Raw genomic sequence first — 15274 nt, 5'->3', positions numbered from 1 at the left:
CAAGTTTGAAACGTGGACCTTGCTTTGAAGAGTGCCTTGGACCATATTCTTCAATGTCCTGATCTTAATAGAGTTACAGCACCTGAACAGGTGCATATAATATTTCAAGTGGACAAGACAATACACTAGGAATTAATGCACATTTATTGTGTATACCCTGATTAATTATACTGCTGCATAAAGCTTCACTGTTATGGATGGGATTTAATGAGGCTGAACATGCAAAGGACTCAACAAGTGCTGGCAGCAATAGGAGGCCACAGGGTAGCACCCACTTCACATCTGTAAAGCATAGTTTGAAGTTATACAGTGCATGCTGGAGCTCTGATTTTGGAGCCTCAGCCTGTTCTTACAGAATAAAAATCAGTGGCTTCTGGATTCCAAGCTAACATCAACTCGTATTGCCCAATTTTTTCACAAAAAAAAAAGAACTGTCAAGTAGCCAAAGATCTCTGCCCATCAAAGAAATTATTTCAGAAAAGAGCATGGAATAAAGAGTATATTCTAAAACAGCCTCAGTTACTAACTAATCAGGAGAGTTGACTAGAAATTGCAACAAAGTCTTAGAAAGCAAGTCAGTTACTGAAGAGAGTGAGGATTAAAAACAGGCAAAAGAAGACTTTCTAGCATATGTGAACTAGCAAAGCTAGAAACACAAATCAAGAAACTCTGGGAAGCTGAGGTTAGCTTTTGGCTGGCCTGGGCAAGCCTTGCTTAGAAGCACCACACATCCTGAGGCTTCCAGGCAGCATCAAATCAGGGCTGCTGTTTATTTAGCCTCAAAGTAGGAATGAAAACTCTTCCTGTTTGCCAGCCCTTCTCTGTTAGGAAGGCTTTACCACCTGAAGGACACAGACAGAAGCTTGTATTTTAATGCACCTGTACAGCACATTATGCAGCAGGGCCTAATTTCAACATTATTGTACTACAAACTAATGTTAATCAGTCTGAATAAGGCAGGGTTTTTTGTTGGTTTGTTGTAGTTGTTGTTGTTTTTGTTTGTTTGTTTGTTTTCTAAAATATTGATCAGCTGTTTACAACTGTATGCACAGAAAATTTACAGACAATTTCAGGACAGTTTTTATGCTCCCATGCGCCAAGAGACAGAAAATGCTACACCTTTTCCTGGAGATTCCCTTTTCCAAGTCATTTAATGAGCTTCCTACTGGTAAGCACTCATTCTTGTCATGGCAGAAACTCTGAAGAAAGCTCTGAGGAAACGGCATCAAAATTCATTTGCCAGTGGAATCTCCGGAGGAAGGAAGAGCTTCTTTCATAGTTTACAGTCGTCTTCCTTTGCAGGGGCTGTCTGAGACCTCTTGTCTCCAGCAGATAAAGAAAGCCCCACAAAAAATAACAACACACCAAAGCCTACAAGCAATATGCTTGTAAAAACTCCAGCCTAAAAAAAGACTGTTTCTTTTTGTTGGCTGTATTCCTTTGTGCATCATTGCCATGGGACTCTTTTTGGTTTTTCCCAGGGAATTCTTCTATCCACTGATTCTATTCTTATTTCCCTCTAATGTACTGGAAGATGAAGGCAAAATTTTCAGGAAAAAAGAAAGCCTGAAAATCATTCTCAAAACCCCACAATAGAGGTTAAATCCTCATTATTAAAAGTCAGAGGCACTTCAAAACTTCAGAGGGACTGGGATTCCTATGAGCTAAAGCTCATCTTGGATGCTAAACTACATATATATATTTCAGGAAAAATACCTGTGATACAGGTACTTAGGTGGAACTGGAGATAATCAAGCTAAAATGCCATGCAGCATAACCTTAGCTGCTCTCTGTGCTACTTATTTATTCTCTTCTCAAAGCCATTTCACATTCATGCTTTTTTACTCTTTTTCCAGTTGATTTGGGAATGTAAGATCCTCGTTTCTTGTGCTGTACAGAGCTGGATGAAGTTGTTGCTCTCTTCTTATATTACATGAGCACAGACATAGTTTCTTAAAATTAATACAATTCCTCTCTGCCAGGAAAACAGGAGACTCTAAAGACAAGTTTTTAGAAATGCTAAACACTTCTTGTTCCTATACACTCCAGAATTTCATTTGCACAAGTGAAGGCCCAGCTTTTTATAGGGAACTCCCCAGATCACCTCTTTTCCCTTACAAGCAGAGGTGCACTGTCAATTATGTAGCCACAACTAATTTTCCAGTTGGAAGGTTCACTTAAGAGGCCACTGTGAGACACAAAGGGTAAGAAAGGGCTATATAAACATATTAGGAATAAAAACAATAAAATCCAGCCAGGTCTGCCATTTAAAGGGCAGCAACTGACAGAGGACATGTCAAATGTCATTTCTTTTATATAAAGGAAAGTTAATATTCATTGCAATAGTGTGGGAAAAGAGAACAGATCACATTGTGGAGTGAAGACAATTTAGGTTGGTTACAACCAATCAAGCTACAGTTAAAAGATCCAAACCCTCAGTAATTAACTTTGAGAATATGAGCAAAAAGGTGCAAAAAGGTGGACAAAAAGCAAATGTTGCCTCTCTGTATCTCAGAAAAGAAGATCGAGGTAATCAGAAGCCGGGCCTTCCACGTGAGCGCCTAGAAAAGACACTAGAACATTGAAAAATATTAAAGAAAACCACTGAAAAATCAGCAGAAGGCTGCTAAGCTGTCAAGAACAGCTGACATGATATGATTGATCTGTTCCTGGCAGATCAACCTGGCTTGTGCCTCAAGGCTGTGTCAGTAATAAAGAAACAATAGTGCACTGTGGTTTGTTATAATTAAGATTTTTAATACCATCCCATGAGACATTCTTATGAGGAAACAAGTGAAACAATGCTTAGCTGAAATCACCAATGAGCACACAAGGGATAGAATCACTACTCAAAGGGCAGATTTTCAAAGAACCCTGTCTGTCCAAGAGAACTGTTTTATTCCCACCCCATTGTAAAAAAGGGTGCTGGAGAAAAGAAATCTTTACAATCTTCTAAAACCCAAAAGATGTTTTAGAGAACTTAGGAGGCAAGTGATCAACAAAGTTTCATATCCACTTGGTGCATAACAAGTAGTGGTAGGTTGATTTGTAGCAACAAAGTTTTAATTGAAAGCTTTCCAAAGAGGCCATGAATTGCTAAGACAGGTGTTTTGTAGAGTCTACCTTTCTGTTGGAAATTTGTAAATTTTGGTTTGAGAAACATTTTTTTCAGTATCTCTATCAGTATCTCAAGAAAATGTAATGCACTGAAAAATTATTTTACTTTATCTGAAACTCCGTTGGACTTGAAGAAATCACAAATCCAAGACAAATACAGAATGTGGTGAGATCCCAGGTGAACAGAGTATATAGATGTACATTTGTACATGTAGAAAAAGACAGAGATTAATTTCCCATGTCTTTTTAAAAGACTGGTTCTTCATCTACAAGATTGCATCTGAATTTCCATATCAACAGACAAAACCAGAGCTTTAAGTGCCTCTGAGTAATACAGTTTTATCTTTCTCCTAGAAGATATTTTTGTTGTTCCTAAATTAAAACACTTGATAAGTATTTATTTCAAAGTGGTTTGTATAATGGACATTTATCCCATGGCAAAGAGTCATAGAACCACTTGAAATTTTGAAATAGTGGAAAAACCTCCAGCTTCACCCACAGTAATACTAGGAGAAGAAAAGTAAGAGATTTAGCCAGCCTGGAGGGAGAAAAGGAGTTCTAGTGCCAGTAGTGAAGGTGTTTCCTGTTAGGAAAGGAGCTTGCAACACTTAATTCTTTAGTAATTAAGAGACAAAGGGTTTAAGGCACAAGTTTTCCCTGAGGTCCAGATGGGAAGAAAAGATAATTTCTGAAAACATACTCATACCTCACCCTCTGTGTCTGATTAAGTGTGAATAAGGTAGGCAATGCAACTGCTACAAAGACACTGGAATTTCTCAAGGCTGCCCAAGGCAGTCTCCACTCTGTCTGGAGTGGAACCCCAGGAGTCAGAAAATCTTATCTCCACTTCTCATTTCTGGAATTCTGATGTGACTCATAGTGCTCAATTTCCTCCAAACAGGCAAAAATACACATTGAAGAATCTAACCTGAGGCTGGGGGTCACTTGCACTGGCCAGGTGTGATTCAGAGCATTGAAACATGAAACAGAGCCAAGGAGCAGAGGAAACAACAACTCACACCTCGAGTTAAGATAAAAGCAGGACTGGCCTTAACACCATATCCTGGCTGCCTGCAGTTGCAGGTGGAACTGATCCCATGCAGAACTTAATTCTTTAGAATTCCACTGTTGGAAATTGTGGCAGAGAAGCTCTTGGAACCTTGTCACCCTTCATGTACACATAGAATAAGTATATAATGCATGCATTGACTGTTCATTTACTGTCCAGCTCTGTTCCACAGCCCATGGTCTCAGCAGGGGAGATGTCCCAGAAGTGACACTGTCAGGAGATGCTGGCTCTGAGGAACAGAACAGGTACAGCTTTTGGCAAGTGAGAGGAGTGAGAGCAAGTTTAGGGATTAGGAGATTAAGTAGGTGGTTGAGACTGTAAAAGTGGTCATCATGAGATACAGTTTTGATTTTGTAGATTCTTTGCATAGCTTCTGCCTAGCTCTGTTCCATGAAAATATTGTGTTGACTTATCAGAGAGCATGTGAGCTTATCAGCAGCTTATCATGGCTGACATGACCCACCAGTCTTCATTTGCTGTATCAGGAGGAAGAGGCTACAAAAAAAGGAAGAAGATGCAGCAGCTTCACTTCCTTACTAATGCATTTCACCGTGGGTTTATGAATTCCAAGCTTCAGGTCTGTTCTTTTCAGTGCTCAAGTTCAGCTTCAGGTACATCATTTTTATATATCAACGAACATTTTATTGTATTTAACATGTTTGAGTCCTTAACTACAGCAGTATTCAAGAGCAATCATTACATCATTAAACACAGCATTCATTATAACAATCATGAAAGGTCCATCACCAAAATTATTGGAATTCTGTGGAATGAAAACTTGCCACTGGCTATCTGAAATCTTCAAGGCAGAAGACCAAAGCACAAGGAACTGCACAGCACTGAGAAGTAAAACCTGACCCAAGAACAGCCACAAAGTGTATCATTCATACCACTCATGACTTTTCTCAGTCAATAGACCATGAGAGAACAGAAGTTCTTGAATTAAGGACTCTTTCAGGAGCTTTTTTTGCCACAACCATACCATCTATGAATTATGCAGAGAAAGAAATTTATATCCATCAGCAGGAAAAATAATTAGCTTTTAGAACAAGTGTCTTTAACACAGGATCATTAGTGAAGTTTACTTTAATTGCCACATAGAATTGTTTTTTCAAGAACAAAGAACTCATCACTTACATTGAAAGCAATGGTGTTAAATTACTTATTTTATCACTTCCCAGACAAGAAAACCCCAAACAAACTGGTGCCACAAGGCTTTTTAAAGCTCCAGTTAACTGCTACCAAGAAAATTAGGACTTCCCTTATTTCCAGGGCTTGAAAACAATACTTTAACTTTTCCAACAAAGATTTTGCACTTCCAACACTTTTAGATTTCTTGACTCATCAGGAAGGATGATCTGTCACCTGTCCTGAAATTGTTGCACTTTATGTTTGAGCCTAAGAAGTGATCCACAAAGTGAGTCTTCTAAGTGCTGAGCATGTATCCCACCCTACAGACCCTGTTAATAACCCTTCACATGTCAAGCACTGGAACAGCCTACCCAGGGAACTGGTGGAGATATTTAGGTACTTAGGGGCATGGTTTAGTGGTGAATTTGGCAGTACTAGGTTTCTATTTGGATTCTGATCTTACAAGGCTTTTCCAAACAAATGATTCATTCTGTGATTCTGGATTTATCCTTCCTGGTGCATGCTAGTTGTGGTTTTTTCCTCTCATTTATCAATAGGCATTTACCCATCATTTGTAGTCACATGATTGCAATCAGTAGCAGAGTCTGGTTATTTGGCCCACAGAAGTAATATCACTTTCACAACAGGTATCAGCAGGAAGAGAAGGAATTGCCATTTATGAGCTATAAAATAATACTGGGCCTGCATACAACATTCTTACTTCAGGCTGTTAAGAGTGCAGTTAATCTAAATCCCCACAATGGGGGTACATAAATACAGTTGGGAAACTACCCTAGTCTCAAAATAAAATGAAAGATCCAGATTTATGCCCACCTGAAGATAAGTAAATTAGGAGTGCAGTTACTCTATAGCCTCTAGAGTTAAAGACAGACAAAGGTTTATCTAAAGGTTAAGTCACAGGACATAACTTCAATTTATATCCAGAATTATGCTAGTAAGTCTTCATACCATTACACTCCCCATCCATCATCTTCATTCTGATTTTTTTTAGGAGCTGCAATCCCAATACCATGACAAAGGAAGGGCATGGTTTCCCTGCTGAATGCCTCCAGCCCTAAATCTACCAATCAAAACCCCCTCATATCTCTGCTCCATGAATGCAAATGCGTGAGCTCATATTGAAGAAAAGCAGCTGAAAGGCCCATCCTGATATTCAGGATGTCACATATCCCACACAAATGAACTCTGATCAATTAAACAGCTCATTCACACTGTTTCTCTCTGCAGACCACAAAGGAACAGCTGGGCCTCAGGAACCATCACCTGCACACTGCTTCCATCGTGCCCCCAACATATGCTGCAAGGCATGGACACCAAGAGCAGGGAAGGACAACCAAAGGACAGCAGAGCCCTGGAAACAAACCTAGAGAGCTGTTTCATTGAACAAGGGGATTCTGGGCATGTCCTGTGTTCTCTCACTTCAAACATTAACAATCCTGTGACATGCTGGTGATATTTATGGTCATTCAGAAGGAGAACCAGGACAACAGCACCTCCTAGTAGGAAAGTCCGGGCTTTTCAAGGAATAGATACGTGCCATGAGGTCCCTTCTAAAGAAATACCTCTCCAGAAGCCTATTGGAAATTTGTGTTTAAGCCTGGGGAAGAGGAAGCAGCTAGGAAGGCTCAGAAAAGTAAAGAAGGTGCTCAGAGTTTTCTGTATATAGATAGATACAGCTGGTACAAAAACCCCAAATGGATAAAAAAACCTTTTGTGAGTAAATGTACACCAGAAATTAGAGGGGGGCAATGGGGTTATAAAACTGCTTTCTATGAGGAGCAGAACAAAACTTGGTTTTCCCCAGATCTTGTTCAGTTTCTGAAAGGGATTATTATTTATGAAAGCAAGATATGAAGGGTTCAGAAAAGGCCCTTCACAGATGCCAAAGATGTTAACTCCAAGAGAGATAATGTTATTAAACTGCATTTGTTCTGGCCTCTTTGCTAATCTGAGGAGCTGCTAATCAACAGCTGTAGAAGAAGAACCTTTATTAAATCTTATTAAATTGAATGGGCCAAGCAGCAAAGAAGACATGTGATCTTTGATGTCCATGGCAGAATTTACAACAGTGCATTTCCTTTGCACAAGTGTATTATGATCAATCTGATCAACCCCAGGGTTACTCCTGCTCTGGAATTAAAGATAAATTTGCAAGTACAGCTAAACATTAGCCTTCATTTTACTTTCTCTGTTGTGTAAGAGTTACATGTGATGGAAACCACCTACTTCAAAAGCCTTTCCTTAATATTTTCCTGTAATACAAGCATGGGCTAAATGTATCCTCACATCTTGTGCTCTCTGTCAGAGAACTCAATAAAAGGAGAAATTTATACACCTGGAGTTCAATGTGATTGCTTCCCTTTTCCTGACTCTAGTAGCCTGGATTGATCCAATGGCTTGAGAGAATCTCGTGTTGAGTTTCACTGCAGCAGGGTGTGCAGTTAACAGTTTTGCAAAATAGTAATATTACTTTTCTAGTCACTTGCCATTTAGAGATTAAATTGCTAAAAAAATGAAGACGTTTTGGCATTAGGATACTCCTGGCTCACAGGGTCCGATGATAGGAAGGACATAAACAGAGCAATTTTAGTCTTTTGGGTGCAATCCAAATCCTGCAAACTGCAATGCAAAACAAGACCCAAACAATGTTTTTTAGGACTCCATAGTAGAGACAAGATGACACTTGACCAAAAAAATAAAAAAAACCCTTGATTTTCTCAGAAAATAGTGCCAAGCCCATGACAAAAGGAAAGTCCCTTTGTGCAGTGTTGTTGGGGACAGGTTGTGTCTGGTTGAAGACCCCTGTCACCCCATGCCATCCTCTCTGTACCCCTGAGGCCCACAAAGTGACGCACCAACAATTCCCACCAGCAGCGGGGAATTTTGGTCTGCAGCTGAAAAGCCAACAGGAAGCTCCTATACCTGGGCATGGCATAGGAAACTACTCTTGGATAAGATGGGTGCTTGGGAAGGGGAAAGCATTAAAGAGAACTGGACAAAGCTCTGCTGGGACTATTACTAAATCACAAAGTTATCTGCTCACACTCATGTTGGGTGAAGCCTGATGCCTGTTCTCCTTGTTGAGAGCAAATTCCTTTCAAGTTCAGCTTCTAAGGTATGCCACAAGTATTTCCTTTGCCATCCTTACCACTATTGTTTGTTGTTATTTCCTTCCATGCATCATAACTGAAATGGGGCAATAAAGGTTTTCACAGCCACGCAACGGATTTCTGTGCTTGAGGAAATGAAGGAAACCATTCCAGGGAAAAAGAAAAAACAGAGTTTGTGCGAACAAACAAGCTCCATAATGCTGTGTTAGTACAGGATAAATCAGAACACGAGATATTAGGGTAGATTGGTAAACAAAGTAACCAACTATAAGCAAACCAGACCTTCCTGGATTACTGGAAACAAACCTAAAGCACTAATCCTACAGGCCTTTAGTGCCAGAGAAAGCAAGCTTAAGCAACCACTTCAATTCCACAAGACTCTCTAAGCCTCATTATCCCAACTAGGCACAGATTTTATCACTTTCTCTGCCTGCCTTGAAAATCTAGAACAGCTGAGGCAGGAGCTTGGTTTCTACTTAAAGCCCTTCACACCTCTTTACCCCTTAAAATTTAGTCAATAAGGATTTAGCTCTCTAGGGCTCTGAGTTTTATTTATTTTTTTTTGGTCCCAGGTTTGCTGTTGCTCTGTGCACAGAAAAGGTAACTAACAATGGTTTCTGAAATAACAAAATGCTTGAATTTTTTTAAATTAACATTTGTTGCAATGAATAAAGTAGCTCAGGAAGCAGCTTTAGTTATGAAGTAACAAATCTCAAAATAGTCCAACTAACCACCAATTTACATTTACCTTTGTAATATCTCTAAATGCTATATTCAGATGTTATATGTTCTTCCTCTATTTTACTGATGCTTTTCATAATATCTTAATTTATATAGCATTTTGCTTATGTATTCAGAGGAAGTATTCAAGTACTAGTTTTAGATTTTAAAGCTATTATTGATGGTGAAGTTAATTTCAACAATAACTTAAATATTTGTATGTATGAAAAGAATAAAATAGTTTAGTTAGAAATTATCTACAATGTAACTTAAAATGTAGTTATGTGGAAGTGCCAGATATTTTGAAGTTTTAAAAAAATTTCTAGTCTTTAAAATCTGAATTTTCCCTGATTTTGGAGTAAATGCTTGATACAGACTATGGTCTTACTTCAGCACTGTATGAAAGCAATTATTTTTCCTTTGGTAAATAGTATAGATTTAGTCCTCAGTGAAGTGGTAACAAAAGGAGATGGCTTTAAACTGAAAGAAAATATGTATAGATGGGATATGGGAAAGAAGTTCTTCACTGCGAGGGTGGTGGGACTCTGGCACCAGGTTGCCCAGAGAAGCTGTGGATGCCCCATCTCTGGAAGTGTTCAAGGCCAGGTTGGAGGGGCCTTGGAGCAGCCTGGGATGGTGGAAGGTGTCCCTGTTCGTAGAAGGGGTTAGGAAGAAAGGATCTTTAAAGTCCCTTTCAACCTAAACAATTCAGTGATTCTATGAAATTATTCATTCTACGCATCTGTGACCGCATGATCAATTTGTGTGGGGCTTGCCTAAATCACCAGGTGCACCTATAAAATTAAGCGACCACGAGTTAGATTTGTATTTCTTATTCAGCTTCAGTAAAACATAACCTGAGGAATATTGGCTGTCAGAGCTACCAGCCTCCCTGTGACCCTCTGCTCTGGCATAAACACCTCGCTTTGCCTTGGCCCTGCAGGCGCCATCTACAAAGTCCCCGCTTGTGAAGAGTCCATGGTTGTGAAGGGAGAGATGCAGGACAAGAGCTCTCTGAAGGGCACTTTAGTGTTAGAGGCAGTGGTCAACTTCTGCTCTTGTAGTTTATGAAAAATATTACGTTTCTCTGCTTTTGGTGCCTTGATGCTCCACAGAGGAGCATCAGGTAAACCTAAGCAGAGTTTTATTGCCATTAGGGCTTCTGTTAGGTACAGGCCCCGAGGCTCAGATTACCTCAGCCCCAGGTCAGAAGTTAAAATATTAGTTATATCGGTTTAATGCTTCTCTTGACGATTCGTTGTCAGACTCTGTAACAGAACCACCTTGGTGTTTCACTGAAACCAGAGAATTAGTAATTTACTTTTTTTGAAGCACATGGTGTTTTTAAGGCCGTATGTGGCTACCAAGGCAAGAGCGATCTGTAGAAGTGCAGCTTTGCAACTTGACCTAACGACTCAACTCGGCGTGTCTTTATCGGCGGGCACCTGCAAGGAGCCGCCCGGCTGCTGCCGCTCGTCCCCTCACGGCGAGCTGCCGCCCACAGCCCGTCCCGCCTCACGGCCGCCATGGCGCCCGCCCCGCCCCGCCGCCTTCCCGCCCCCGCGGCGGCAGCGCCATGGCGGCCGTGCGGGACGTGGAGATCGACCCCGAGGGCACCTTCAAGTACATCCTGGTGCGCCTGCAGCGCCCGGGCGGCGGCGAGGAGCGGGACATCGTCCGCGGCACCAAGGCGGCCGAGTTCCACAGTGCGTGACAGCCCGCGGGGCGCGGGGGCGAGCGGGCAGCGGCCGGAGCGGGCCCCCCCGCCCCCGGCGGGTCTGAGGCGGAGCGGGAGTAGCTCAAAAGTCCCCTTTTCGCCACTTTCTGCGTCCCCCGTGTGATAGGAAAACTGGGGCAATGTATCTGTCGTGTGCCGTTTGGGAGCCCAGTTGAAAGGAATGAGCAGGTGTCTTTGCAAACCGTGGGCCTGATGGTAGAGAAGGGCAGATACTGAGAGGGGGGAACCATAAATTCCATAGGAATTCCACTAATTGACACAGACTCTTACTCAAGACTATGCTAAATCCCTGGATTTGCAGAAAAAGAACAGGGAGACACAGGGAGAAAGAAAAAAGGCGGGGGTGCACATAAGAAAGGGGGGTCTGTTAGGCCATTGGGGAAGTCTGTACCTTTCAAGGGAAAGAGAGAAATGCGGCTGGGAAATTACGATAAAAAGGAGGCTGTGTCTTCTAACAATTTGAGACACCCCACGGGAAATGCCCATGACCTCTCACATCATTTGAATAAAATTATAGGACTCCTCTGTCTCCTTTTTGGACATAAACCTCTGGTGTTTGTGGATTAATTTTCCTGACACAATCAGCCTAATTTTGGAGAACGATCTATGCTAACTAACTAAAAAACTAAAGGGCTTTAACTGCAGTTTTTCTGTGCCTTGTAGGTGAAATAAGAAAGTAGCCAAAAACAAGTTCTAGACTATGTAATGCCTAGTTCCTGTTCTAATGTCTCTCACCATTCTTCTTGTGCAGATCATATATTTGAAAAAGTAAATCCCGAGATGGAAGAGCTGGGATATGAGTGCAAGTGCCTTGGAGGAGGGAAAATTGAACATAATAGCAAAGACAAGAAAATCAGGGTATTTGGGCTCTCAACAGTAAGTGCATCTCTCATTTTTCTTCTAATGTTTCTGTCTCTGCTGCTCTGGGATTTTTGGTTAATAGCATGGTGGCTTTTGGCAATTTACATCACATTTTAAACATTAACTGGAAAACTTGCCTGGCTCACTTGTGAGATAGATTAGAAAAACAATGGTTTTAGGGCAGGAGATCTGTATTATTAATCTAGCTGCCAAATGAAGTGTTAGAGGCAGTGGTCAACTCTTGCAGCCTGAGAAACAGACTTTAATCTCTGCTTTTGGTGCCTTGATGCTCACAGAGGAGCATCAGGTAAAAGCAGAGTTTTATTGCCATGAGGGCTTCTGTCAGGTAGAGGCCCTGAGGCTCAGATGACCTTAGTCCCAGGTCAGAAGTTAAAATATTAATTATGTAGGCTTAATGGTTCTTTTGACTTGAATGCTTGGTGTCAGACTCTAAAACAGAAGTACCTTGGTGTTTTATTGAAACCAAAGAAATAGTCATTAACTTCTTTTGAAGCTGTGGTGCTATTTTTAAGGCTGGATGGGATCTTCAAAGTGGTCGCCAAAGCAAGAGTGAGCCGTGGATCTGTTGCTTTCCAACTGATATAACTATATTATCTGTTATTTTTTAAAAGCTTGCATTTTCTAATGCATCAACTTTAACCTTTTCAGTTTAAATGCTTGTTTATTTAAGCAGTTCCTCTTTGGGGCCATCACTGATGAATAAGAGTATGTTTTGTTTGATAATACAACCTTGGGCTCTTTTTTTTTCAGTATTCTAAGTAAACTTTCATGTGAAATACTATGGGGAAAAAAATAACCTGCAAATCCCAGATTTCTATCAGTGTACTGCACTGTTGTTACATGTAGTTCTGAAATAAGAAATCAAGATAACTGTGATCATGTAAGACAATAATGCAAAGGCCACTTTGACCACAACTGCCTTAAATTTCAGTGAAACAGTAACACTGTGACCAGTGGTTTTTAAATGAGGGCAAAAAATCTCATAGGTCATCTGACCTTACCTTGGAGTTGCAATGGCTGAAAAGCACAGATACTTAAAATTGTGCTATTATCAGCTAAGGCAGGATGGGAAATACATAAAACATGAAGGCTGTGATTTCTTTAGTGGCCAGAGTAGTGCTCAAATGCTCACACTTGTTTCTTATTCCCTTTCCCATCAGCTGAGCCAAATCAGCTGTTTGTATGCTCACACATATGGGTCAATGCAATCTCTGTGGTTTAAAGCAACATTCCATAAATACAGTGGCTAATGGCTTGGGAACATTTTAAAACAAACTTTCTGCTGGAGAAATTTTGTAGAAAATGCATTTTCTATTTGACTCCATATCATTTATTTTCTAGAACTTCAATTTGGGGAGGAGGGAATTGGAGAGAACAATAGAAAAATAAAAAATGATACTGCAAGAGTAACTTTTGATTTGCATGTGAACAACTTGTGTTGATAAGAACTGAATGGTTCTGAAGACTTCAATGTCCATGTCCAGTTTGTTCTGTCTTGCAGGGCTATGGAAAAGCAGATCACTCAGTCACTGTAGAGATACTGAAGAAAGAGTATGCAGATTATGAAATTACATGGTCAGATGACAAGAAATAAAATTGTGAACACAATGAGCAGTTCCAACCTGGTAACTGTGAGCTGTACTATGATAAATAAAATTTGAAGTGTGTTCTATGTGTGTAACCATAAATCTGGAGTGACTGGACTCTGCCATTGTTTGTAATATAATCCTGATATATCTTATTTTTTAGATCATTCCTTTGTGCAGAATCTGAAGTTCTAACCCTCTTTCCTTTCCTTTTGATGTGCCCTTTAGTTAAACACTCCCACACCATCTTACCTCTAATTTGTTTTCATCCAGTCCCATTTCATTGATCTATTGTAGGATACCTAAGGATTTACCATCAACTTCAAAGACCACTGGACCAAACCTGTTCACTGATCTTTTGACCACAGTGTTTTCAACTTGTTTTTCTATTACTTTTCATGTGTTTCATCTTTCTTACCCACATTAAAAAAAAAAAAAATGGTGTGGAGGGTAGGGTTGACTATTACAGTTCTTCATCAATGATCCAAATCTTTGATTTACTCAATGATTTTAAGATCTAGTATTCTGCAGAAGCAATGATCAAAATATTTGATTTTCCTGTAAGAACCTTCCCTGTAGCAGTCTGATATCAATGTAAAATTCTGCCTATGCCTCTTTCATTGTGATTCCCCTGGACTGCTTTGATTTGTGTGAATTTAATAATGCTTTTTTCTTTTTTTTTTTCCGAGCAATAATTATGCGATAGTGAACTACCTCCTCAGTACACCTAGGCAGTGTCTGAATTAGCTAACATCACCCTCCTGTTATGGCAGGATGTTGCCTTTTGTTTGTTGTGAAATTACTTGCTACAATTTTCACTTTTCTTGTTTTATGACAGTTTTCATTTAATTCATCTGTGGATTTACTGACTTGCTGTCTTGAAGGCTTGCTGACTTCCAGAGGTAATTCTAGATAAATTCTCCTTTTCTGTGGTTCCTACTGCACTTACCCAGCAGTATCTGGTGGTATCGAGAAGCCTTTTCTTTTCAGCATGCAAGTGACTCTACAGTACCAGGAAATTTGAGACTTTAGGCCAGTTTCTCTCACCAAAAATCCTGCTGTTACTCCCTTCTTACAGTTGTGATCCATCTTAAGTCACCTTTCTGTAGCTTTGTTTTGGTTGGGTGGGGAGGAATTTTCTGTTCTCATCCTCAAACCTTTCACTCCAGTCTTCACCAGAGGAGCTCCAGGGGTCTCCATCCCAATAATCTCCTCAGAGCAGAATCTCCTGAACCTGGTGCTACAGGTCTCTTGGTTGGCACCACATTCCCCCCACTTGCAGCCTGGATTTTCCCCTCCAGCACCCTTGCCTGCTCTTGCATCTGCTCTTTGTGCTTCTCTTTGAGTTCCTGTGCAGTGGTTATCTGGCTGCACTTCAGATACAGTGGTAATGATTGCGGGATTGATTTTACTTAGGAAGATTTTGATTTCAGAGCCTGTGTGCCTAATAACCAAGAATAGCACACAAGTCAGTAACCTGCAAATTGGGCACTTCCCAGTTCCATTACCATGGCCTTTTTTGCCCCTAAGCTTTAGTAAAATAACTGTAGCTGCCAGTATACAAAGCTGAGTTTTAAATAGCCTCATTTCCCAAAACTGGCAAATAGTCTTCAAATGGAAGTCATCAGCTAGGGATAACTGTGTTAAAACAAACAAGCCTTTCAATTTTGTTTCCTGAGGTATTTAATGAGTGATTTTAATCTTTGTCTCCACAATACTTACAGGAAAGACATAATTTACACGGGACCTATTATTGTAATGTCGTGTTCAAAATGTGAGGGGAGAAAAATGCTGTTGATTTGGAGTGAGCTGACTAAAATTGAGTTACCAGCTGAACTCTACCTTTTACCTTTTATTTCTTCACCGAAGATAGATTTTAATGTGTCATCAAAAAAAACCC

At 40.4% G+C, this 15274-nt stretch overlaps 1 protein-coding gene across 2 annotated transcripts; it reads left to right on the top strand.

Annotated features, from left to right (window-relative positions):
* The first annotated feature begins 10688 nt into the window (after window positions 1–10688).
* On the top strand, window positions 10689–13551 carry LOC128792282 (14 kDa phosphohistidine phosphatase-like). 2 transcript variants are annotated; one of them, XM_053950553.1, is made up of 3 exons: window positions 10689–10874; window positions 11658–11782; window positions 13273–13551. In XM_053950553.1, exons 1-3 carry the CDS (start codon window positions 10745–10747, stop codon window positions 13321–13323), a joined length of 306 nt encoding a protein of 101 aa, XP_053806528.1. In that variant the 5' UTR covers window positions 10689–10744; the 3' UTR covers window positions 13324–13551. The 2 variants fall into 2 exon arrangements, with proteins under 2 accessions (XP_053806528.1, XP_053806527.1); XM_053950552.1 differs by having other exon boundaries at window positions 10691–10874; window positions 13290–13510.
* Window positions 13552–15274: the final 1723 nt, after the last annotated feature.

Source organism: Vidua chalybeata, chromosome 9 (assembly GCF_026979565.1).
Source record: "Vidua chalybeata isolate OUT-0048 chromosome 9, bVidCha1 merged haplotype, whole genome shotgun sequence".
In the NCBI taxonomy this organism is placed as follows: domain Eukaryota; kingdom Metazoa; phylum Chordata; class Aves; order Passeriformes; family Viduidae; genus Vidua; species Vidua chalybeata.
Note: the sequence above shows the minus strand (reverse complement) of the source record. Positions and strands in the feature narration are given on the sequence as shown.